Raw genomic sequence first — 27,180 nt, forward strand, 5'->3', positions numbered from 1 at the left:
GAGTAGTCACAGCCAAGCAAGACAAGTTAAAAGAAAGAGAAACTGTACATGACTGAGATTTGTACCTCTGTCTATGAACCTATTTCAATTGTATTTATTGCATATGAGGATTTTATGTAGTTTATGCAGTGCTTGTTAAGTTCAGAATTTTAAAAATTCTAAAACAATAATTCAAAAACCTTGAATGTTGTGTGAGGAGTGACCAGAAAGCTTGATCTTAGAGAAAAGTCAAGAAAATACCTTCCTCTTTTTACCGAAGAATAGGGGATTATGGTTGTGATTGTATTTTATGTTAGTCACAATTAATGACTTAATTAATTAATTAATTAATGACAATTGGTTTTGCTGGGGAAAAAATTGTTTTGTTATTGGTTTGATTTAGTTTTATCTTTGTTACAACTATAGTTTCCACAGATAGAAATAAAAGGGAGAATAATGGGAGCAATATGTTCAGAAATGAAAATGATTAAAAATCAAAAGGCATCAGTAAAAAAATTTAAATTTTCATGTATGCAACATTTATTCAATAAACATTTCTTAAGCACTGACTGTAAATAAGGCCCTGTATCTTAGCATTTTTTGATTATACAAAGATGACTAAGACATATTCTCTGCCCTCACAATGTGTATAGTCATTATGGTAGCCTAGAAAACTTCTATAATTTTCTGAGCCAATTTTCCTGAATAGCTAGACATGTCCCCTTTTCAACCATTCAGCCTGTTTGCCACTCAACCTAAGCAACCAATCAGACAACCAAAGAGCAATTTTTTTTTTTTTGCTGAGCCAATTGGTGTTAAGTGACTTGCCCAAGGTCACACAGCTAGGAAGTGTTAAGTGTCTGAGGCCAGATTTGTGCTCAAGTCCTCCTGATTTCAGGGCTGGTGCTCTAACACTGAGCCATCTAGCTGCCCCACAAAGAACATTCTTTAAGTCCTTACTATGTTTCAGACATTGTGTTAAGCACTAAGATAGAGATAAAGCAAAAACAACCCCAGATCTCAAGGAGCTTTCTAACAGGGAAAATGACACATATATAAGTATGCGTGTATATATGAATATAGGTAGTATATATAACATATACATAATATATACATATATTACTGTGTGTACAAATTCAATGGAAGGTACAAGAGATGGTGTGTAACCTGAGTTTTAAAAGATAGTACAATATTCTACGAGGAAAAAATTAGGAGGAAAGAATGTTCCTAATCAAGGATCATAGCTAGAACAAAAGCATAGACAGGAGACAATGGATCGCATGAGAAGAAGACCAAGAAGACCACTATGGCTGGACTGTGGAGGATATGAAGGGGCATATTATATATATATGCCAACTGAAAAGCTATCACAAAAGAGCCTTATTACCTGACCCTGTCCATTAAACTGGCTTGAGAAATCATCCAAACTCCCATTGCCTTCAGGCTTGGGCTATGGTATTGACAGTTTAGTTTTCTCTATTGTTCATTCCCTATATTCACAGCAGGATGTATAGTCATGCCTAATGTGCTCTGTAGGTCAGAAGACCTCTGACTAGCTGGGCTACTTCCGTCAAAAAAGGGATGAACTTCTCTTCTCATGGGAACCTCACCTCACCCCAAGAAATGAGCAATAAGTCCCAAATCACACAAGAGCAAGTATATGGTCTCAGAGTGAATTTTCATTCAGGTTAAATCTGACTTATCTGAAGGTCTCATTAAATTAAGACTTGACTTTACTCAGTAGATTTCTTGAGAGAAGAGTTGAAGATACATGGAAGGTAAAGAGGAGGGTGCTCAAAGCCAGGGTTATAAGTAGGTTCAGGCAATCAGATCTTCATCCATGGGGGGGAAAATAGAGACTACTAGCAGCATCATTCTGGAGTAGTTTCATCCTTGCCCATTCCCTATTCCCCACTTCTATGGATGGCATTACAAAGATGCTCCTCCTAGAGCATGATTCCTTCCAACAAAGCTCCATTTCTGGTACTTAGGCAATTCATGAGCAAGAGCCTTTGAGCGAAACTAATCTATGTCATGGCCTCCTCCCACACTCTTGAAAAATCTCTTTTTTCCAAACTCCATTAATTTAGATTTTGTGGCAATGAATCTGATTTTCATTCACTATGGGAAAGGGATTTACTAAACAAAGCAATGGAGTAAATGGATTTATAGGAGCCAGATTTAACCTATTTATGAGAACAATTGTCAAGCTCTTTATAATAGCCATGAACATAATTAATATTCCAATTTCAAAAGAATGGAATTGGCTCATTAAAGAAAATGAAATCCATCATCTCATGTTTTGAGTTACTATGTGAATTCACAATAAAACTTCATTTCTTCAACAATGATTCTATAATGCTGATGTGCACAAGTAAAGTTCAGGGAAAATTTGACAAGCTAACATGTGTCCATGAGAGTGCGTCAGGACTGGGGGTAGGGGAGTGAGCTAGCTGAAAAAAATCAGGTTAAACTAGAAGAGATGAGGGAGATGCAGTCATTACCAATTCATGTAAAAATATTTTAGTAATCATTTTTTAAAATGTTAAGTTCCAAATTCTCCCCTTCTCTCTTGTGTCTCTCCCCTCCTTGAAAAGGCAAGCAATTTGACAGCAATTACACATGTAAAATCATGAAAAATATGTATTAGTCAAGTTGCAAAAGAAATCAAAGACCCCAAGAAACCCCAAGAAAAATAAAGTTAAAAAAGGTATGCTTCAATCTGCTTTTAGGTTTTAACACTTCTCTCTCCCTGGAAGTGGATAGCCTTTTTCATCATGGATCCTTTGGAACTTCTTTCGATCACTTTCTTTATGAGAGTAGCCACGTCTTTCATCATTGATCATTGTTATAAAATTGCTCTTATCCTATACAATGATCTCCTGGTTCTGCTCACTTCACTTTGCATCAGTTCATATAAGTCTTCCCAAGTTTTTCTGAAACCATCTTGCTCAACATACACAATAGCATTCCATCACAATCATATGCCACAATTTGTTCATTCCCCATTGGATAGGCACCTAATGACTGTTTTCAAGTTCATTTAGTAGAAGACAGATTATACTTGTACAACTTGGCCCCCAAAGAGAAGTAGGAAAAATACATAAAAATGGAAGGGGCAGATTCCGGTTTTATGTAAATTAGATATAAAAGTGGAATGAATTGTCTTAGGAGATAACAGCTTCCTCCCACTGGATGGAACTTATCAGATATTTTAGGTGGGCTATATTTATTGGTTCCTCCCAAATCTCAGATTTTATATAACTGTGTCAAGGGAAAGATGTCCAAAACAAGCTGTGAGTCCAAAACTGGGAGCTGCATCTCTAAGACTAAGTTGTGAATTGAATACGGAAGGGGGCAAGGAGGGTGACTGAGAACAATTCTTGAGTTCCCTTCCAGCTCAAGGAAAGTCTGCAATCCTTTTAAGTAGTTAGTCATGAACGTACAGGGAGGTCTCTTACAATGCAATTTTAACCTATCTTTCCAGCCATATTACACATTCTACATACTCCATGTAGTTATTATAAAAAATCAAATGAGATAATAATCGTAAAGTGCTTTGCAAATCTTTCTTGTTGTTCAGTTGTTTTTCAGTTGTGTCCAATTCTTTGTCGCCCCATTTGAGGTTTTCTTGGCAAAGATATTGAAATGCTTTGCCATTTCTCCAGCTTATTTTACAATTGAGGAAACGGAGTTAAACAGGGTTAAGTGACTTGTGCAGGGTCACACAGTAGAGTACAACTTCAGACCAAGTGCTATGCACTGTGGTACCACCTAGCTGCCCTTGTAAACCTTTGAGGGTTATATATATGTTAGCTACTATTATTAGCTATTCCTTTCTCTGTTACTCTGTCTCTGTCTCTCCCCCTCCTGGGTGTAAGTGTGTGTTATACAAAGCAAACTAGCCTCCCTGTTTCCCATATGCAGGTTTCATCTTTGTACAGATACACAATTCCCCATGTCTGAAATGCACTCCCTCTTTACCTCCACCTCTTAGAATTCTTAATTCCCTCAATATTTGGCTCAAGCTCCATTGTCTCTATGAGGGTCTCAATTCTCCATGTTGTTACTCCCTTTATATATTATTTTGCAAACATTTCATATTTATTTCTGTACATGTTTTTTACATACTGCTCTCATGCAGGAGTTATTCGATTTTTGTCTCTCTATCAAGCTATGGTAAACACTTAAAAGGAGGTTCTGAAAGCAATGGAGGTGTAGCAGAAAGAGCAGGGTTTGAGGGAGGGCTTTATCAGTCATATAACTATCTATCTGAAAGCTGGATTCAAGGCCTTCATCTAGTTTGGAGGATCCTGGGAGGCTTCTATCCAAAACCTTGCTGAGAGTAACTTGTTCTTTCTCTCTAGAATCCCATTTTCCAAATCTTGAAGCCTGTATCAAATTGGCAACCATCTCCAGTTACTCCAACAAAACAGCAAAACAAAGCAACTGATGATTTCATGTAGTCATACTTCATTCCAAAGGATTTAGCAGTCTAGAGACACACAGAGAAAGAGATCGACCAGCCCACCAAAACAGAAAACATTATCCCTTCTTCCTCATCTCTAGAGTAAAAATTCGTGAGAAAACCACTAATCTTGTAATGTTAAACCCTAGATAAGTAAAGAGGAAAAAGTTCTGGGAAGGCTATTAGATAAACATAATCCCTTTATGGGATTAGCCCGGGACCCCTCTGTATCCTGCAAATTGGTTATGAAGTCAATACAACTTTGCTTTGGGGTTTTAGAAAAAAAAATGTTTTTGAATAAATAGTGAGTGGTTCAATTAACATTTATTCTCTTTAACATAAAATTTAATACACATAAACAGAAAATCACAAAAAGTACTTTCTTGACAGATGGTGAAAGATAGTGTGGTAGAATAGACTAAGTCCCAGCCAGGTACTCAGTATATAGTCTATTGTCCTGGCTCTGCCACCAGCTACGCCAGTTTTCCTTTGCTTCTAGTTTCTACATCCGTAAAATGGGAATAGGGCAATGTCAATTTTAGTGATCTCTAATGCCCCATTTTTGCTCTAAATATTCTATTAATAAGCTTCTGTTTCTTTGTTTCTCTAGCATCCTGTTTACCTGATTCACTATTCAGGACCTCAGGTTAGGTCCAAAGACCTTTCTCTCACTCTCTCTTTGGCCCACAAGAGCAGAAATCTTTTGTCTAGGGTATGGTTAAATCCGAATAGACCTCAAGGCTTAGAACCAAATAAAACAAAGCTTTATGTGTCAGATTAATCCAGAACAATGACTCTTTTGAGTTCCCTGCCTAGGACTGATTTTTGAAAAGACTCTGTTAAATTGAAAGAGAGACTTGATCCAGGAAGTTGGGGAGCTACCACCAGCATTTTAGGTCTATTCCTCTGCTGTGCCGTCCAGGATCACTTTAAAAGAGAAGGGAGTAAACTTGTAGCCGCACCCACTGTAGAATTTGTTCTGGAACTCGACCCTAGTGTCAGAGATTAGAAAAAGCAAGTTAGTCACATGTTGGCTAAAGGTTAGACACTTTAAGACAGTTAAGAACATTTGTAAAAGTTGAGCACATGGTCTTAAAAATGTACCTGATGTGGACAACTGATAGCCAAAAACTGTCCACAGTAAGCACTTGAACAATATTGACTTTCTGTCTAGCTTTTCTACTATTCTAGATCTCCTTCATCCCAATTTCCTCTAGCTTTCCTTGATCTCTTCCTCCCTCCCTCCTTTCTCTTACTCCCTTCTTAGGCTTTCGGTCTGGTGATTGTTTCCATAAGTAATACATTTTATGGGAAAGTTTATTGGAAAAAACAAAATATATTCAAAAAATGGCTCTCACAGAAATATTGTTGGGGTGATCAGAAGGTGGTGGAGGTGGGAAAAGGACTGTTAACAACTGAGAAGATTGCTAATTTCTGAGAGATATATACATAATTTCTTCTTTAGAGGAGATGTGATTGTTCAGGAATTGCCATAGTTATTATACTCATAAAATAGAAATAATGACCAAAATTTAATGGGGAATAGCCCTCAAATGAGGTATTCTAGAATCTCACAGCACAGATTCTACGAGGCTAAAAGATTTGTCCTCAGATAATAGGATAAGGTGGCTAACTCGAGTGCTGGATTCAAAATTAGGAATACTTGTGTTCAAATCCTGTCTTGGATATTCAGTGACCTGTGTGATCTTGGACAAGTCACCTTAACCTCTAGGTTTGCCCAAGTGTAAAATGGGTATAATAATAGCATCTATTTCATAGGGCTATTATGAGGATTAAATAAGATCATTCACATAAAGTGTTTTGTAAACTTTAAATTATCATGAGTCTCCTATGATTCTCTGATTGAAACATTTTGTTCCCCACTGAGCACTATGCCCTTTATGCTCCCTTCTTCTCCCTTTTCCATCTAGAAATAAGTTGTGAACTCACCCTTGCAAGGAATCTGTAGTGTTATTTTTTTGTTATTGTTATTATTATTACTATGGTAGAAGCACAAAACAACTCTCTGGGGCTGCTATTATCCCCAATTTACAAATGAGGAAACTGAGGCAGACAGAAGTTAAATAAGTTGCTCAGAGCTAATGTTTGAAACCAGATTTGAACTCAGGTCTTCCTGACTCCAAATCCAGAGCTCTATCCACCCTGCTACCTAATTGGGCCAAGGGAAATTATAGATACAGAAGTTAACATATTATCACAAGAGATTTGAAGGCATGGACAACACCTACCAGTGAAGTCGAAGTGCATGTAAGAAGGCTGAGAGACCCTCCATGACCAGAAGGATGGCTACAGTCAGAACAGCAAAGAAGGCAAAAATGATGAAGACCCCAATGAGACCTCCCCAGCTTCTCTGGCGGAGACCAATGTTCATCACCATAGTCCAGAGCACTTCTGACAATTCTGCAAGGCAAGACAGGTACAAGCTTAACTAAGTAATGTCTCTCCTGATAAACACAAGAGGCCACCTGGTTGGGTAACTGCCCTTCCTCTATATAGGAAGATATATACCTAGATGAAAACAGCTAGACTAACCTGAATCCTAGATAAAAGCCTTGAAATCTTCAAGGTAATTTTACCAATCCCTATGCTCATCTGGTTATGGGTGCATTCAAAGGCACTTGGGGCCATTACCCTAGATTGGTGAGAGCTCTGTTTCTCTTTGTTCTCCTGGAAAGAAAAGAACATGAGCCCAAAGTACCAGGAGTAATGATGAAATGGACAAGGCACAAGCTTCCTTGGGTCCTTACATGACAGTTTATATAACTTACCTTACTTCCTCCCTTTTTCTTTTTTTTTCTTTCTTCCTTCCTTTCCTTTTTTAAATTTTCCCTTCTTTCTTCCTTTCTTTTTCTTCCTTCCTTCCTATATTTTCTCTCTTTCTTCTTTCTCTTTTCCCTCTACTAATGCAAAAAATTGTTTTGAAATTTATTTTGCAACTTTCTTTCCCCTCTACCAATACAAAGTTAAAATTGTTTTGCAACTTACTTTCTTACTTTTCTTTTCTTTCTACAATGCAACTTATAACTTATAGACTTATAGACTAAGAATGTGGCTTGGGACACTAAGAAGTTAAATCACTTGCCCAGAGTCACATATTATATCAGAACTATTCAGTTAAGAACTATCCTGTTTTCTTGCTGTTTAGTCCTAGGTTTTTCCTTTCCTGTCTTCCTAAAGCCTGCACTCTTCCCAAACCCCAAAATCATTGACATCTCCCCTGAAGCTTTAGGAAAGAGGTAGCTATTTCACTTTAGATGTATGTGATACTTTATAAAGGATTCTTCCCTTTTTGGAGAGGAGATACAAATAGAATAGAAAAATCAAACTTTACTCTGACATATCAGGACCCTTCCTCAGGCAGCCACCCTTACTTAGCAATTTAGAAGTGACTGAGATGATCAGGCAGTAATCACTCACGTGAATGAGCCAGGCTGAGAGCCCACAGTCGAAGATAAGATGCTGTGTTGGAAATGCAACCCAGGCAGTACTCAATGGTGTGGATAGCTTGGTGGACAAAGATGTCTCCAAAATTGAACTGAAATGAACAAGAGAGTAACTATTTTGGGACCACTTTTATTCCTTTCCAAGGGAAAATGCATAAGTTTGTATGCTGGCATTCAAGAAAATGGAAATGGAAGTATCAGTTGAATGCATATAATTAATACACACACCAAGGAAGTAGGTAGATGACAGTTTCTGTACCCTAAGAAACATTAATAATTTAAGTTAGGAAAGAAGAGACATATACATATGCACATAAAATTGCTACAGAAGGAAAAGGTAATATGGTAAAATTATTTTTTATAACAAGGAGATATATATATATATATATATATATATATGTATATATATATATACATATACATATACATATACATATGCAATCAAAAGGAAGAGAATAGGGTCAGCTTAAGTTCATTAGGCAAGTATTTGTGGAGGACTTCAGTTTCTATTCAGATCTTAAATGGTCTCAAAATGGGAGTAAAAGGGGAAGTACCTTCTAGGTTGGAGAATGAAATGAACAATAGTGCCCAAGGGCGAATAAGCTTTAGGATGGGAAAGAATATAATAAATTAGGGATTGACTAGAGCTGAAGAGCTAAGAGAAGTTGTGATTAAATTGTGGTAAGAATTAGGCTATAGAATTGGAAGTCATCTATAAGACATATAATTGACTTGCAGTGAAGGAAAACATTTGGAGAGGAAAAAACAAAAGCCTAAGATATGAGCTTTGGCCAATATCCACATTTAAGGGGCAGAAGAAGAGACCCAAAAAAGGAGACAGAAGGTAAATCCAGTACTATTATGAAACTAAGATATTTCATTGGAGCCAAGCTTTGGGAGAATTTGAAGGAGAGATTGATTTACAGGGTCATACCTGATACACAGAAGTTAAACACAATGAGCACCTGGAAAAGCTCACTGAATTCAGTGACTAGTCCTCGGTAACTTTTGAGAATGTAGTTTCACCCAGCTAGAGCTACCACAACTAGGCCTATACCCAGCAAAAATTTTTAAGAGGAAAAGGAGCTGTATGTTCAAAAATATTTATGGCAGCTTTTTTTGTGGCAGCCAAAAATTGGAATCCAAAGGGCTGTCCTTTAACTGGGGAGCAGCTAAATAGATTATACCATATGAATGTCATAGAATATTGTTGTACTATAAGAAATGGTAAAATGGACAATTTTAGAGAAAATTGGGAAGATCTCTGTGGACTGATGTAAAACTAGGAAAATAATCTATACAACAATTATAGTATACAGGAGAAACTTTTTTTTTTTTTTTTTTTTTTTTGCTGAGGCAATTAGATTAGTGACTTGCCCAGGGTCACACAGCTAGGAAGTGTTAAGTGTCTGAGTCAAATTTGAACTCGGGTCCTCCTGACTTCAGGGGTGTTGCTTCATCCACTTGCCACCTAGCTGCCCTTAAACAATTTTGAAAGACTTTAGAACTCAGATCAATGCAATGAAAATGACAAGTCCAAAAGAATGAAGATAAATCATGTTATTCTACTTCTGATAGAAAAATAACAAAGTTAAAATGATGAAAGAGAAATATATTTTCAGACAAGGCTAATGTGAGATTTTTTTTTTCTCCAGCAAACTATGCAGCCGCATTTAACAATGTTAGATATATATATATATATATATATATATATATATATATATATTCTACCCACCAGCTGATTGTTGTTGGCTTTTTGGGGGGATAGAGTAGGATTTACCTTTTTTTTTTTTGCTTGTTTTTTAATTTGTTCCATGAGGAGAGTATAATGGGAAGATCAGATATTTGTTATATAAATAAATACAATATGGAAATATAAAATTCATAAAGGGAATAAAGACAAGGAATTTAAAGAGAAAGGGCTCTAACCATTGCATTTTGAAGGAAGAGAAGGGAAATAAATTTTTTTTCAAAATAGGGAAAATCTATATGTTTTCTGGCAAAAATGAAAAAGACTGAAGATATTAAAGAGGAAAAAAGCTTGAGTACAAATGAAAGAATTCATTTTGATGAAGAGGATGAGTATAAGACAGTGATAATAAAGGAAAACTGCACTTGATTGCTTTCTTATAAACCAAAATGATTTAGAACATAATTTTTATCTTTTTTGGAGCCTTTTGGTGGGAGGGTAAAGCCCATGGACTTTTCTCAGAATAATAGTTTTATTTTGTGAAAGCATTTTAAATGCATAAAATAAATATACAGGAATATAAGGAAACTAATTAAATTGAAATATAGTTACCAAAAAAAAAATTGTTTTTAGTTTACACACCCCAGGTTAAAAATGGCTTGTCTAGATCTTGACAATATTGCCAGCCCTTCATTATTTTTTGTACCTAAAATTAATAAAGTGATACTACCTAAAAGAAATCATAATTAAACTTTTTATTAGTTATGATTGTGGTTTTTCTATGTTTACTTGGATTTGGAATTTTATTGTAAAGGCCATCAATAAGATGATTTGAAAATGTTCATGATATTTATTAGATTCTCCTTTCTAGTCTGATCACATACAACATGAAATGGCACCCTTTCCATTCCCCAAATACCTCCTCTTCATGGTCATCATGTCCCCCCTGGGCACCAGCAGAATTCTCCTTGCCAGCACTCTTAGAATGACTGGACCCATCTGCTTCAATGTCTGCTGCAGCATTGTTAAGAAGGGCCTGCAATCATCAGAAAATCAACAAATATGAAAATGGCAACTTAGATTTTCCCTTCATTAAACTAATCCCTTACAATACCTATATAATAAATAGAATCTTGATTATAGCAAATGCTTATCCAACATTTCCAAAGAGGTGTTATATTGGGTTTAACAAAGCAAAATAAAAATGATATCAATGTAAGGAAGAGAAAAAAAAGGAAAGAGGAAAGTATGGGAGAAGTAAATAAAATTTAAAAAGTGGGGGCAGAAATATGGATGAAGGCTAGAGTTCATGGAGCAAAACATTGAGATAAGGATAGAGACTGGACCTATGACCTCAGTGGAAAAGAGTTTCCCTAAGTAAGGAAGCTCACTTCACTAGCACAGGACAGCTACTCTATCTATGTATGTATATATATATGCAACCAATAATCTATTCTTACAACCAGTATATGTCAGAGGCAAGATTCAAACCCCAATATCCATGGCTCTGTGTTCATTATGACATATTTCTAAAATAAAGTTGGCGAACTAAGATAATAGGAGGTCTTGAATATCATCTAAAGAATTTAAACTTTATTTGGCAGGCTATTGAAAACCACTGAAAAGTTCTGTGTGGAGTAGCAGAATAAATAAACCTGTGCCTAAGATTCTTTTGGTAGCAGTGTGAAGAATATATTGAATAATAGGCAGACTTATTAGAAGGCTATTGCAATGGTGCAAATAGATTGTAATAAAGGCCTCTGTTGGTTTGGTGACATCAGGAAGTAGGAGGGATATGACAGATATTGCAAAGTTAGAATCAAGAGAACAATGGAGAGGGGGAAATAAGAGAGGGATATGAAGGGATAAAATAAACTGTCATATGATTTTTTGATTAAACACCCAATATTTTTTAAATGACTTAAATTAAATCTCAAAACATTGAAAAAGCCTGGAAAATATGTTATCCTATTACATTCCACACAATCATCCATTCTTGTAATAGAAAATACAGGTGATTTTTATTTGATTTGGTAATACATCATGGGATTTCTTTTTTTTTCTCTCTCAGAAGATTAACTTTCCAAATTCAGTTACCAGAGTGAGTCTTCCCCTCAGTACACACATGCAGAGAGCCAAAAAATAGAAAGACAAATGGTTGGAGATACTGGTCTGAAATTAATATTAGGCCACAGATAATATCCAAGACTGGTAATCAAACATATTTGGCTTCGCTTACACTTATTACCTCTCACAGATCTTGTGATATAACTTAAGATGCCTAAGTAAATAATTTCACTTTAGACTGATAATGAAGAATTCTTAACATAAACGATGTAACATAGCAAAATGTAGCCTTATTAATAAAAATGAATAAAACTGAATAGGTATACATTTAAATAAATTATTTAGTATCATTTCTAGTATCTATATGCCATCAAGTTTTAATCAACATAGGTCAAAAACTGTCCTAATTAATAACTCCATTGGAACTTTCGGTGGAATGATAGATCCATCAATTGAAATAGTTCTTATCCTCATGGAACTTACAGGAATTAGAATAAGAGAAAGGAAAACTACTATTACTACAAAGCTAAAGTGATGAGGTTGTTCCATTTCCCTGAATCGGCAGTTCATTCATGGTTCTTTCTTTAGTATTCATCAATGTGAACCAAATCTGAAGGAAGCTCACAAAAGATAGACCAATCCCCAAGTATTTTCCTTTTATACCTACATACGCACTTCTTTATGAACTACCCATTCCAAGACACATTCAGTGATTCTTACCTGAGATTTCCGGTGTCTAGCTCTAAGGATAAAAGGCTTAATCAGGAGCATCCATGGCACAGCAATCAAAGCAAAAATAACCAGGAAACTCTGTACTTCTTTCTATCAGAGACCAAAGAAGGACATACTGTTATCTTACTATGGCTACACAGCTATTAATTAGCCCACTGTATCATATCACATAACAATAGCTATCAATATTACACATCATTCTCTTATTTTATATATACATCCATTCACATATAAAATGTAAAAATATACACATACACACATGTATTTTTTTTTTTAAAGAGGCAACAAGCATTTCATGGATACCACTTTTTTCTACTTCATCTCTGGAGTGGGTGGTACTCCTCCTGCTTCCAATATTCAAAAGTCCAACTCGGCGAGAGAAGAGATTTTTTTAAAGTTTAGAGGTAAAGGCAAAAGGGAGGAGAGAACTTGAAACTACCTGTCCAAATTTAAAATCCCCACCTACCATCATCCTTTGAAAATTCTCCATTTGCTCCCCTTTTGTACTTTATCTTATCTTGTTTTGTTAAAGCAAAAATGTGATTTCCACTTTCCTTCCCCCAGCCCACCCCATAAAAAGTAATTTCTTTTTTGAAAGGTCCTTATACTGGCAAAAATAGGCAAAACTCTCCTAGGAGTTTAGGTGTGGGAGCGAGAGAGAGAGAGAGAGAGAGAGAGAGAGAGAGAGAGAGAGAAAGAGAGAGATAGTTCAATTACACATGGTAGTTCAATCAAGTTCAGTCATTCATTTTGGTTCTTCTCTAAATGGCAATACTGCCCTTTTGTATGAATGACTTATAGGAATGACAGAACATAGATCAAGCTAGAGTGAGAGGGACTTTATTTGCCTCTCTATTTTACCTTCATCTTTTTAAAGTAAAGGATAAAGGGCATTTCATTAGAACTATAAGGTCACATAATATCTATAGTGGAGAGGTGGAGGAAAGAACAGAAAATATATCCAAGGTATTTGACTAGCCTTCTATGTTTAAGGATTTTTTTTGTTTGTTTGTTTAGTAATGGCAACCTTGGATTAATGTTAATAGATCTTGAGAATAGTTGGCGATCTGTGACTCCTTGATATGAAACACATGATCTGAGAAATAAATCCAACAACAATTTCATCTCAAGAAAAATTTCCTCTTGAAGAATCTAGCATGGTGCTTTTCAAATTATAGGGGCTTCAAAAATGTTTGCTGAATTTCAATTTCATTAATATGAAGCAGATTCTATAAACACACCAAAAAGGCTTTAGAGCTCCCATGACCAACATGTAAAGTAAAGAGGTAAGAAAAGCCAATGGCAACATGGTTTTCAATACAAACTCATTTGTGAAACAAACACAAATGTGAAACACATTTGTGAGAGAAAGATTACAAGCATTATTACTTCTCAGAATGATGAAAAACAATGAAGGGAAATTGAACCAATGTAAAATTTTTCAGGAAATCAAAACAAGGTATTGATAGATTAACAGTAGAAGGAATACAACACATTGGGCAGAAAATGAGATGGATTAGTTAATGATCAATTCTCATTACCAATAAGAGTGGTGCTATCACATTGTAAGTCTACTTCAGTACCCAAAGTACTAATGAGAACATGGAAATGTACTTTAAAAAGAGTTTCTATACCAGAAAACATACAAATAGGAGAAAATGTGCTAGAAAAAGCATAATTTTGAAAAATTGGATAAATTGGTTTTTAACTTTTCAGAGTACAAGATGCCAAATGGCTGGTAAATTAAAAAAAAAAACTACTGATACTGTTACTACACAAAAAAAAAAAAGAAATTGAAAGTACATTAATAATTGCCTTTTTCTCATCTCTTTAAAATCTTTAAGAAGCCCAATTTTCACAGCAATGTTGCCTGTCTGATACAATCTATCTGCCAGTTGAGGTGCCTATGGGAATTTTTTTTTAAATCAGTGCATGAGAAATCTATAATGAATTATCTAAACCTCTTTTGAACCCACTTATATGTTTAACCTGAATCTCCAAAAAATAGAAATTGTCAGAGATCCAAAGGGTAACATAGAGACTCAGCACATGAGCAGAAGAAAACAGGTTATCAGAGATGTCAGCAAAAACTTGCATGAGGAAAAGTAGTCAGGAGATTTATGATCAAAAAGGAAAGTGGGCAGTTTTGTGGCAAGATCAAGGAGTAACAGAGGGATACTCCAGCCTAAGTGCTACTGCATTGATACAGCACACACAATGGTCATGAAACATTAAAAGCTACTCCAGAAAGTCATGATACATATCAGACCTGCTTGTGGAAGATACATTTAAGAATGAAAACAAGAATCACACAGGATGAGAGATATAGGTGACTTGAGGACACAATCACTGGACAGAGAATTCCCAGTAAGATCATTCATCAAATAAAATATTGAAGTATTTAATTAAAAATGTAAATAATTTAAATGGGGGCGTTTTATTTGGAAATTTATTCCATATTTGATTTATTTATTAGTACTTTTTATGAATGTTATTTAGAAAGATCTGTATCCTGTGGGAGAAAAAAAAAGTCATGAAAAAGGAAAGGTTTTAAAGATCCGCTACTAGAAAATCATTTAAGCATGTGAAGAAAGTCAACCATTATTCTTAGACCAAATTCTAGATCACCTAGAAACTCTAGATAATCATTATCTATGTTGTGTTGTATTTTTATTTATTTTGTTAAACATTTTTCCAATTACATTTCAACTGTGCTTCTTGCTAACACATTAAGCCCTATAGGTGATGAATTTTACACTTCTGAACTTAAACTTTCATTTTATAGAAGAAACAATTAGTGCACAGAGATAAAGTGCTTTGCTCAAGGATACACAGAACAGGATACAAAGCTAAATCTCTACTAAAGTGTCCAAAATGCAAAAATAATTATTTATCTCTTCCAGATCCATATATATAATTTTTTAAATATAGATTGTTAGCTATTTGATAGAGATGCTGAGATAGGTGTCTCTTATGCAAAGTCTTTCCTGATCCCTCCAATTGCTAGCCTTTTCTCTCTGAAAATTACCTCTACCATACTTACTCAAACATACATGTTATTGCCCAGTAAACTGTCAGGGCAGTCAATCTTATAGTTTTATTTTTGAACTATCTTTTGTACTTCAACTGGCACAATGTCTCATACATAAAGACGGGCTTAAGAAATGCTTACTGAATTTAAAAATTTTTAGTGTAAGCACTGGGAGACTGTCCACTAAAAAACAATTAAGAGCTCATCAGCCTCAATTTGTAGGTGAGGAAGTAATTAAATTAATTAATTTAAAGGGATTTGTTTAAGGTAACATCATATAACATCTATCATCATTTCTACCTAATTATCTAGGAAATGGATTGCTGGAATGAATATAGAAACAAGAGAAAATAGAAGTTGAATTCAATTCAATCTCATTTCTAAGACTTCATTTTTTTTTTTTTTTTTGGAATAAAACACTGGGTTCTGGAGTCCGAGGAGCAGGATTAAAATCCCATTTCTGATACAATTTGTGTAATATCAAACCAATAAATTAACCTCACCAAGCAACAGATTTTTCAACTGGAAAATGAAAAGTTTGGACTAGATTGGCCTCTGACACCTTTTAGTTCTACTCCTATGATTTTTCTATCATCGTAATTTATACAAATTCAATTCATGTCAACTTTTCAGAAGTAAAGTCACCTAAATCAAGGAACATTTATTCATAATTGCAATTTAAATTTTCTTTCAAATGCATCAAGATAAAAATGAATACCTGGTGTGCATACAAGGGCTTACTGGTTGGATCATCATAATTGAACAGGAACATGTTGATGAAATGGATGAGAATACTTGGGGCACTTCGGGATGTGTAGACATCATACTGGCACCATTTAAAAATGACCATAAAAACGAGGTAGCCAAATAGACAAAGGATAAAGATCATCTCGGGAATGAATTGTAGAACGATATTTATAGTTTTCCTGAAATATCTGTTTAACAAAAAAGAGTAGGGTGGAAGAGAAATTTAAAATAAACAACCAGAAGAATATCTTCTCTATAGGGATCCTGGATGACCTGCTTAGATGGAATCATAAGCAGTTCCTAAGCTAATAAAATAACTCAGCAGAGACTTGATATTCAACTCATTTTCCAGACTTCATATTTCAAATTATGGCAAGTCTCCATGATAACCCTTCTACTGCTTAGCAAAATCATTCATTCTAAGGTTCACCAGGGGGTTGAAAATCATTTAAAGACTTTAAAAAAATGAACAAAAGAAGAAAAGGAAAAATAAGTACAGAAGGAAAGGGAAAAAAACAGATGGTGGGATGAGGTTAAGGTGGGGTAGAGAAAGTCAATGAGTTTAGCATCAGCTGTCTCACTGCCAATTTCTATGCAATAACTTGGTCACTTGCTTTAGAGAAAGGATTTTTAATCTGTTGTGTGTAATTGACTCTTTGGCCAGTCTGGTGAATTTTCAGAGTAATGTTTTTCAAATGCATAAAATAAAATTTGTATTAATGCAAAAATTTGATGCAAAATATTTAAAAATTCAGGTTCATTGTTAAGAACCCCTGCTTTTAGGAGGTTGACAATCTCAAAAGTGGCTTTGTATAGTGTATTCTTTCGGTTCTATAGACCAAGAATTCAGAATTAACAGAGCAGACATCATCAAGGCTAGTCAGAACCCATCAAATTGCAGCTCCATGGAGTTTTCTGTCTGGGATGATGCAGGCAAGAAGCGTGAGAAAGGCAATGGAACATCTTATGCCAATTGTATTTAGGTATAAAGCCTCACTTAAGGGGAAATTTTCTTAGGATTGCCTCATGTAAACACCAGCATCAATCTTCCCCAAAACCATAGATCATAACCTATTATGGTCTCCTGAGCACCCATATAGTTCAACTGCTGTTTAGACAGAAACCACCTATGACAAGGGTTAAGAAGAAGAACCAATTTAAACCAATATTTAAGATAATTAGTTACTTTTAATGATCAACTAATATTAAACTAATATCCCTATTGTTAGACCAGCCAAGAAATGCATTTTATTAATTACTGCCAAGCTTTCTTTCACAATGAGACCCAGAGATAATAATTAAATGGTAAAATGTTGACTGGTCAAATTGTTGATGCGAATAAACACATGGCTCAAATGTAGAACTTACATGTGGTTGAAAAGACTAAGAATAACCCCAAAAACCATCTGGATGATCCCCAAAATGACAGACATTTTCATTTTATAGGAGTTCAAAAATGTGAGTTTGTTTGCAGCAATGTTCCAGACCTAGATGGAAAGATAAATATATCAGATAAGGGTTTAAAAAAAAAATTTGTTTTTTACCTGGGAAAGAAGTAGTCTTCTATTTCTTCCATATTCCCTTGTTAAAAAAAATTAGCTGGTAACTAATTTAAAATTATACTATTGTATTCAAAATACATTGTAAAGATTCAGAAGAAAGGGAAAAGATTCTATCATAAGTGTTATGTCTTTCCTATTTTCTGTTTTTTCCTTTTTTTCGATTTTCTAGGTACAGCTTGGTGGCACAATGGATGGAGTCAGGAGGATGTTGAGGAAAGTCACTTAACCTTGTTTCCCTTAGTTCCTCATCTGTAAAATGAACTGGAGAAGGAAATGGCAAATCATTTCAGTATTTCTGCCCAGAAACCCCAATGAGGTCACAATTGAGAAATGATTAAACAACATTTTTCTGTTAATAGTAGCAGTCTCCAATACTTAAGATCTGGAACCCATTTTAATCTCTTCCTCTACCACAGAAGCAAAGATTTATATAGACAATCTAGAAACTCATTTATAAATGCAACCCCCTTTCTTCTGGATACAAATAGCCATAAGTCTTATAAGCCTTGGAAATGCGAAAATGTGAGCACAGTTGATGTCTATCTACTCATTTCAGTAAGATTTGGGTGAAAGAAAAGTATCAGAGGACAGGGTTCTGAACCTTTGATTTAATTAGCAAAAGGGACTCTACAAGGAAAACTTTCTTTTCTACAACAGATCAATAGGAGTTATTCTGCAATTCACAGCCTTAGAAATTTGACAAACCTCTCAATAATGAGAGATTTTGTTAAGGTCCAGGATGACACATAAAGTCAGTCTGTGTCACGCAGGAGGTGAACCTGGGATTTCTTGGATGTTCAGGACATTGGATACTCCATTCACATTACCACATTGCCTCTCACGTTTTCCTAGACATGGTGTAAATTAGTACTTCTTAAACATTTTTTTCCACAAACAATACCTTTTTACCCCAGAATTTTTATGCAACCCCTTCTGGAATTTGAGCTGAGGTGTTTCTGGTGCATTCACGTGCAATGCAAAGTACCCATGTCGTGTGCTCAAAATCTAGGCTGCAAGGAAGTTGAGGGATGCAACATGGGCAAGCACTGCCAGAAAGACCTCAGATTTGTTACTTGTTTGGTTTTGAATGAATTTTTGGTCATTGCATTCAGAAACCTTTTAATGTTGCCAAATTTTTCACGACCCCCACATTCAGTGACAGAACCTCATATGGAGTTGAGATCCAGAGTTTAAGAAGCTTTAGTATAGACAAAGAGCATTGCTTTAAATGCAATAAATAACAAATGTCTGTTGAAGGGATTAAAAAAAAAAACCTTGACAAATACTTTCTGTTGCTTTACAAAAGACTTGGAAAAGGCAAATGGCTGGCTGTAACTGGAATGGGAGAGAATGCTAAAAGAAAAGTTCGTTTGGGATTGTCAGAACTAGGTGGACAATAATACTACTAGAGAAGCTTATAGCTGCACAACTAGGTTACGTAAAGATCCCAGGTAAGAAAGTAATTGTTAATAATTCATGAATTGGACATCCAGGAAAAAATTGTGTAAGACTTCTTTAGCTTAAGGCCAATACCCTGGAGAAATGGTTTTCTACTCATTTCCAAAGGAGATCATTACTTTTGGGAATCTAGGCTCCTTCAACATGGTAGAAAAGGTAATGGATTTATGATCAAAGACCCTTGATTCAAATTCTGGGCACAGCTGCTAGTCCTCCACTTTTCTTTGGACATTCTGTTTCTACGAGAAAGTTAATGGTTCTTAAAATATGGTCCCAAGATACTTTCAAGGAGTCTAGGAGATCAAAACTATTTTCATAATAATTCTAAATTTTAAAATTTCTAATATTATAAATATTAAATATTTATAATTTTGGAAGGGGGTCCTCCAAAACTTTAAAGAGTTTAAAGGGGACCAAAATGTTTGAGATTACCTTAATCTTCTTAAATTTCAAAATCTATCATTTTAAGGACCAGTGAAGGAAAGGGCAATTGTCTGATGAAAGGAACCCCATAGTCAGACAAGGAGAATACCAGATTTTGGGGTGACAGCTGGAAAAAAAAAGAGGTGACATCAGTTTGCCATCTCCAGCAGATCTCAGGACTAGGTTTCAAGCGATCAAAACCTGAGCAATTCCTGGATCAGGGAAATATTTAGGGGATTCCAAAGGCTCTGCTCCCATTCAAAGTTAATATCCCCAATACACACACACACAGAGGCACTAGGACGAGATATAGATAGATAGATAGATAGATAGATAGATAGATAGATATAGATTACACACACACACATTCTTACAAACACACATATACTATATATAGTATAGAGTCAATGTTTTGTTTTTTATTTATTTTGAATATATCAGGTAAATGAAATGGCATAAGAATTAAATGGTAGTAAGGAATGGAAGTTACACACTGGCCGTGTTTTGTCAAAAAGCCAATAATTAATGATTCACTAATTATCTATCCTTTCTGTTTCCTTCACTGGGCAAGAGAGAAATAAGAAGTATTTGCTTTGCAATAAAACAAGGGATGAAGTAGAAGACCTTTGGGCTAAACTCCCATTAGATTAAGAAGTGGAAAAGAAAAAGGGGAAACAATCAGTAAATCTATTTTAAAGGAAATAATTCTGAATTTTACAGACTGCCCCTAGCCCCATATGCATGTTGATGCTTGAAATTGCCTCTATGGAGAATAAAGCTTTTTATTTTACAATTTAATGAAAGATTAAAAGCACTTGACTTGGTAGGAGAGTATACCCTAGAACTAGGTAGTGTTGAGAGGGGGCAAAGGCTTTTTGCTTCTTTCACCTTGCCTGGCTGCATCATTATCTCTAACGCTGCAGGACCAGGAGCCATGTTAGGTGAAGGACAGAACAGAAGCATTTGTTGTCAATGTTTCTGGTGATGGCCCCTTAGAAATCATAGAGGGTCTTTTTGGATAGCAAGGCTGCCACCTTGTGGTTAATGCATCTAATAACTATGGCTTTTAATGGATGGTTTCTAACCTAATTCAGTTAGATTTAAAAGTAGAATTTTTAAAAAAATGTTTCACAAAAATCTAATTATTAACATATATGTCCCATTGTTTCCCAAAAGGTTTTCATAAATATGTTTTCCACAGGTCACTGAATAATTCTATATAAGTCCTAGTGATGGCGAGGATCTCAGAAACTAATGATAAAAGCTACCCCTATACACAGTGTACTTCTACAGATTATGTCTTTCAAGAATGGTGGAAATATTAATTTACCAAAAAGGGGAAGCCCTTTCTCCTTTTTCCTTTTTTTAATATACCTTATAAAGAATATAATGTGAATTTCTAATAATAATAAATGAGTTCTTGAGATTTGAAAGCAAATGAACTTTGCAACAACTTTTCAAGGCAGGCATTAAAGGTGTTAATCGGCAGCTAGGTGATACATAGATAGATAGCTGGACCTGGAGTCAGGACAACCTGAGCTCAAATATGCCCTTAGTCACTTATTATCTCTGTGACCCTGAGCAGTTTATTATCTTCTGTCTTCCAGTTTCCTCATCTCTGAGACTGAGATGATAGTAAAATCAGCACCTATTTTTCATGGTTAATGTGAGGATCAAATAAAATACTAATGGTAAAGCACTTAGCACAGTGATTGGTACATGATAAAACACTATATAAATATTAACTATCACCATTAATTAAAATGAGATATTTGTAAAACGCTTTGCAGACCTTAACCTTTATAAATACTAGTGATATTTTGAAAATAAAAAGCTTTAATAAAAAAATTACAAAATAAATACTAGTGATTATAATTGATATTTTACAGATGATTAAACTGAGATTCAGAAGTTAATTAACATATCCATCAGGAGATATCTGAATCCACATGTCCTGATCTATCCTTTATTTTTTTAATTATTTTTAATTTAAGCTATTGCCAGTTTGTAACAATGACCAATCACATAGGGACAACACTGGAAGGTTTTCAAAAGCAAATTCCTCCCAACAACCCCGTGGTGCTTCGTATAGCATAACTTTTTACAATTGAAGAAACTGAAGAGGCTGAGATTAAGTGATTAGCTTCTGTTTGAGTCCAAACACCTTTTTTTTTTCCTGGCCCTCCATTCAAAATAATAGTTGGTGTAGAAGGGTCGGGTTATATAATTTCTCAAATCCTTCCAGATCTGAGAGTCTATTTCTGTATTTGGTGATACAATTGGCATAAAGTGATTCTAAGATAGGATGAATCAATCACCATGTTTTCTGTCTTTAGTTTCTTCACAGTTGGACAAATGGAGGGCACTCAGTAAATGCCCAGTGACCAAATGCTGGATCTAAACCCCAAAGGGCTACTGCCAGAACTTCTGCCCCAACTTTGCATTCTTACCGGGTCAATCCCAAATGGGTATGGATTTCCAGAAAATACTCCAGGGACAGCTGGGTCCAGCTGCAAAATGGGATTGGTTTCCACCAAGTGAGAACTGCAAAAAAACAAAAGGAATAATTAATTAGGTGATAAAAATATTTTGAGCATGGGTTCATATCAGAACACCAAAGAAGACCTTATAGAATTTCTTATCTCTCTTACTATAACACAAGATCCTTTGTACATAGTAGGAGTTTAATAAATATTTGTTAATTGTTGACTGATTTGTATCTTCTCTAAGATATATCAACAAATACCTTTGTTGAATCAATTAACAGATAAAAGACATCTGTTAGTCCCAAGAGGAGACTGCATTGACTAATTAAAGCCTCTGGGCCTGGATTTCCCCACTAAAAAACTGATGACATGCCACAAAGTTGTCTTGAGTGGTCAAAGAGTAGCCTGAGTAAATTTCAATCACTTACTTCCATGTGCCATTTGTAAACATGGACCGAACACTCCAGGAGGAGCCAAAGATATTGAGAGCCTTGGAGAAACAGTCATTGTATATGAAGCCAGTGTAGACAGAGAAGAAACCCATGAGCAAGATCAAATATCGTCCATTGAAGAAGGTGTTCCAGATCTGCTCAAAAAGAGACAGAGGGTTAGAAGATTATACTTGGACACTGATCTTTTATCTTCAATGATGGATCTTTCAAGGCCATTTCCCACCCTTTTCATGGTACAATATCCCCTTTATGCAATGGTCATCACTTTTTTTTAAAAAATCATTTTTCAAAACAAAGAATAAAAGCAAACTGCTTTTGCTTAATTATCACTGAATAGTCAAATCACAAAATGATCCAATGTAGCTTCTTTAAAAAATAAATTCATCCTAGAAGTGATGAAACACCAAAAGGACCAGAATTTAAGAATAACTTGAAGAACTGATGTGCCAAATGATGCAGGTTATTTATTTTTTTAATTCAAGAAGCAAAAAAAAAAAAAAAAAATAGAAGGATGAAAATGTTTACATTAAAGTATAATTATAATACTTTTGCATCAACTGACAGGTGGTCTATCTAGTATTAACTACACAAAGTCAAATTGATCTGTATTTAGTATATGCATATATATATAAAATTCTTCAGATATTGGTCAGATTTGTGCTTTCCATATAGCTTAAAGGGCTTAAAGGGGCTGGAGGACATTAGAAAATGATAATATATTACCAACTAAAAAACCCTTTTTCTATCAGGATTCATGAAGTAGGGATAGGGAAACAGATGAAGAGCATTAATAGGCTAACCACAAGTAAGACACACATTTAAATTTTTGGAGGGGAAACTATAACAAGAACATAAAACCTTTTCTCTTTAAAACAAATATCAAGTGAACAAGCATTTATCTGTTGCTGTTCAGTCAGTTCAGCCATGTCCAATTCTTTGTGACCCCATTTGGGTTTTCTTGGCAGAGATATTGGAGTTATTTGCCATTTCCTTCTCAAGCTTATTTGAAAAATAAGAAAACTGAAGCAAAAGGGTCACTCAGCTAATTAGTGAGTGAAGCCATATTTGAACTCATGAAGATGATGAATATTCCTTTCTCTAGGCTCAGCACTCTATCCACTGTGTCACCTGGCTGTCCAAACATATATTAAGCATTTACTGTGTGCCAAGCTCTGTGCATACAAAGACTATCTCATTTGATCTTCACAACATCCTTAGAACACAGTTTCTATTACTGTCTCCATTTACAGTTGAGGAACCTGAAGCAACAGAGGTCACTTTCCCAGAATCACATAGCAAGTAAGTGTCCGATATTATAATTTGAATATAATTCAAATTATATTCAGGTCTTTCTACTTCCAGAGCCAGAATTCTATGCATTCTGTCATCTGGCTTTCTCTTTCTCTGGGAGAGAACAAAATATTGTTCATGGAAACAGAATTTTAGATTTTAAAGGAACGACCAGTTTTCTGTAGCTCCAGCTCTCATTTTAAAATTGAATTTATAAAGATACGAGGTCCAGAGTAGTTCAGCAACTTAGGGGGCTACATGGAATAGTAGACGGAGTGGTGGACTTGGACTCTGGCAACCTCAGTTCAAATACTGCCTCAGATGCTTCCTAGCTATGTGGTTTTGGACAAGTTCCTTAATCTCTTTGAGTTTCTCAGTTTCCTCATCTGTAAAAGGAGAGTTTAGGGTAAGCCAAATGGCCTCTAAAGTCCCTAGGATAAGCTTAGGATAATTTATGGTCATATGTTCTCCTTTTCTAAGATCACATAACTTGTGGGAAAGTATAAATAAAACTTAGAACTTCTAGTTCATCCCACTATATAAAACTCCTTTCTTTTTGAGCTAAAAGTTGAAAGGGAAATCAGGTTAGATGTTTAGTGTTAGATGCTCACCTCATTGGTGTTCTTCTGGGCAAGCAAACTTTTTTCATTCATGACCATCCAAAGGGCCAAAATCAGCATGATAGCTCCATGGCCACAGTCTCCAAACATCACAGCAAACAGGAAGGGGAAAGTAATGATGGTGTAGGGGGCTGTTAGAGAAGAGGAAGCTTGAGTTAATTTAAATTAAAACTCAGACAGCTAATTTAAGAAACACTTTGCAAGTCCTCAGACAGATTTCTTTAACTACTGAGTTATCTAGAGAAGAGTTCCAAAAACTTTAATCTTTTTTTTAGAACTATAGAGCTAGAAATGGATGAAACTTTGAATCAATCAATCAATCAATAAGAATCTATTAAGCTGTTTCAGTGATAACTGGCAGCAGTTGTGGGCTATTTTAGATGGCCAGTTTTGATGGGAATTATGATTCTTGGGTTGTGGCTCTTCTCCCTTGCTCAAAGTCCAAGACACCATGATAGGATTCATTGTTTCTATGCCTCTGGTTCTACCACTGGACTGGTAGGGATGGTTATCACCCATATCGAGTCTAACTGTAAGAATTGTGTGCTTGTCCATTCGTTCTGCATCTAGTCTTGGCTGGATGTGATCTGACAGACTGTTTCATGAAAATACCAGGAAAAAGACACCAACTTCCCTACAGAGTTTAAAGGGAAATTATTCATGATATTAAGAAGTCATGTTGTTCTAGAACTTAAAAATCAAGTTTAGATGATTACCACTAGTTATAAGAATTTCAAGTATCCAGAAGTCCTTTCCCAAGAATTCTCCCAGAGTATGGAATCCCATGGCATTCATGAAACTGTTCAAGAAAATTATGATCTTAATTGGATTTAAAGAGATATTCTGATGCTATGATCTTAAAAAAAAAAAAAGAAGAAGAAGAAGAAGCAAAACATGGATTTGCCTGCTTGGGCAAACTCTACATTCAACATTATAAACAAGCATAAATTCTTACTCAAGGGCATCCTGAACTTGAATGCCATCTTATGAACAACATGATGCTATTGATATGAGTATCCACCAATTGATTTTCTGATATACTCTTTCAGGTTGTCATTGACTATATCTCTAAAATACACTGAGATCCACTTACTTGGATTCATCTCCCGGTAATTCCCTACTCCATAAGCATCCACAATGTTCTGAAAGCCAGCAGTGAATTTATTGCTTCTATTAAAAGTAGGAGGAGTTGATTTCATTTCCACTGCTGTCATAATGGGGGCAATGGGTGAGCCACTTCTGTCCTGAAATGGGAAAAAAAAGTCAATTTCAATTCAGTTAAATTCAAAAAACATTCATTAAGCATCTTCTATATGCAAGGTTGAGGATACTGAAGATACAAGGAGAAAGCCTGCTCTCAAGAAGCTTACATTCTACTGAGATATACTACACCAAAGCTAATAATTTGAAGAAAGTGTGAACAAGTGGATTATCAGAAAATGTTTCCTGATAGAAGTGGCAGCTGAGATGAGTCTTGAAGGAATTCTAAGGAGTAGAGGGTATCTTGGGCATTGGGGACAGTCTGTGGAAAGGGGACAGAGGAAAGAATGGAATTATAATTTCAAGGAACAGAAATAGACCAATTTGAATATAATGAAGACTTCATAAAAAAGAATAATGTAAAAGTGGGACCATATTTAAGTAGACTTTAAATGACAAAGTGAAGAGTTTATTTCAACCTAAGGACAGTAATAGGGAATCCTCAAAGAAAGTGAGAAAACAGTGATCCCAAATGGGGAGAGTTGTCAGAAGGCAATTGAATTATTACTCACTGCTGTGAATTCATAAGTAAATAACTGCTTGGCCTCCTCTCAATGAGAACATTAGTCTACAATTCTGGTTTTAATTTTGGTTTTTCCTATATTGGATATTAGATCATAGATCTTTCTGAGGGAAGCCTGCCCAAGGTCACCTAGCTAGTAAATGTCTGAGGCTGAATTTGAACTCAGGTCCTCCTGAATCCAGGGCCAGTGCTCTATTCATTGTGACATCTACCTGCCCCTAGATCATAGATCTTAAAACAGTGACTCAAGAGCCAAACTCTTTCATCTGCTGCCCTAGCTCCTAGTGATCTTACTCTCCCAGGAGCTTTTGGATATGGCTGTTTGTCATTTAAAGGAAATATCCAATCTTCTTAGTGAGACTGAACCTAAGTCCAGGGATTTTTGTGCTTTTCCTATAACACTCGGAGTTCATGAGCACTATTCCCAAGCCCCTTGCTTTCAATTTAACCCCATTGCTGGTGAAAATACCATCTTGATATAAAGGACAAAAGAAGTGGTCCAAGAGGTTAAGTACAGATTATAGAATGTCTCCTCTAGGAGTGGAACCTTGAGGATAGGGATTCTTCCATTTCTCTCTATATAAATATATAGGTTTATATATATATTTAGAGATTGATAGATATGTAAATATGTATATAGCTTTGTATACTCAGAGCCTAGTACTATTAAACTCTGAACAGCTTAGCAATCTACTGCTCCTGCCAGACATTTTGCAAAAAAGACCTGAGTTTAGAATGTTAATTTCTACAAGGACATAAATGGGCCCAGAGGCTATTTGTAGAGGATAGTTATCCACAAATTCTCTCAACTGCCACCTGGAGATCAGTCATAAAAAGAGGAAAGGAAACATTCAAATTTCAAGTATCAATCCTACTGTGACTTCTGTAGGGAATGGCATTATTTTCAACAAATTCTTGGGTCCAAAGT

The 27,180-nt window shown here is 35.4% G+C and overlaps 1 protein-coding gene across 1 annotated transcript in view; it reads right to left on the reverse strand.

The window, feature by feature from the left end:
- Positions 1-4,801: 4,801 nt before the first annotated feature.
- The window catches only part of ATP6V0A4 (ATPase H+ transporting V0 subunit a4), a 52,481-nt gene continuing 30,102 nt past the window's right edge, over positions 4,802-27,180 (reverse strand). Inside the window, exons 11-21 of the mRNA XM_023505466.2 lie at positions 25,563-25,713; positions 24,461-24,600; positions 22,536-22,693; positions 22,072-22,165; positions 17,547-17,665; positions 16,150-16,366; positions 12,389-12,490; positions 10,521-10,637; positions 7,886-8,003; positions 6,697-6,868; positions 4,802-5,439 (exon numbers count right to left, since the gene is read on the reverse strand). Coding sequence (XP_023361234.1) covers positions 5,346-5,439; positions 6,697-6,868; positions 7,886-8,003; positions 10,521-10,637; positions 12,389-12,490; positions 16,150-16,366; positions 17,547-17,665; positions 22,072-22,165; positions 22,536-22,693; positions 24,461-24,600; positions 25,563-25,713 — 1,482 coding nt within the window. The 3' untranslated portion in view covers positions 4,802-5,345. The remainder of the gene's footprint in view (positions 5,440-6,696; positions 6,869-7,885; positions 8,004-10,520; positions 10,638-12,388; positions 12,491-16,149; positions 16,367-17,546; positions 17,666-22,071; positions 22,166-22,535; positions 22,694-24,460; positions 24,601-25,562; positions 25,714-27,180) is intronic.

The sequence above is a fragment of the Sarcophilus harrisii genome, chromosome 5 (assembly GCF_902635505.1).
Source record: "Sarcophilus harrisii chromosome 5, mSarHar1.11, whole genome shotgun sequence".
NCBI lineage: Eukaryota > Metazoa > Chordata > Mammalia > Dasyuromorphia > Dasyuridae > Sarcophilus > Sarcophilus harrisii.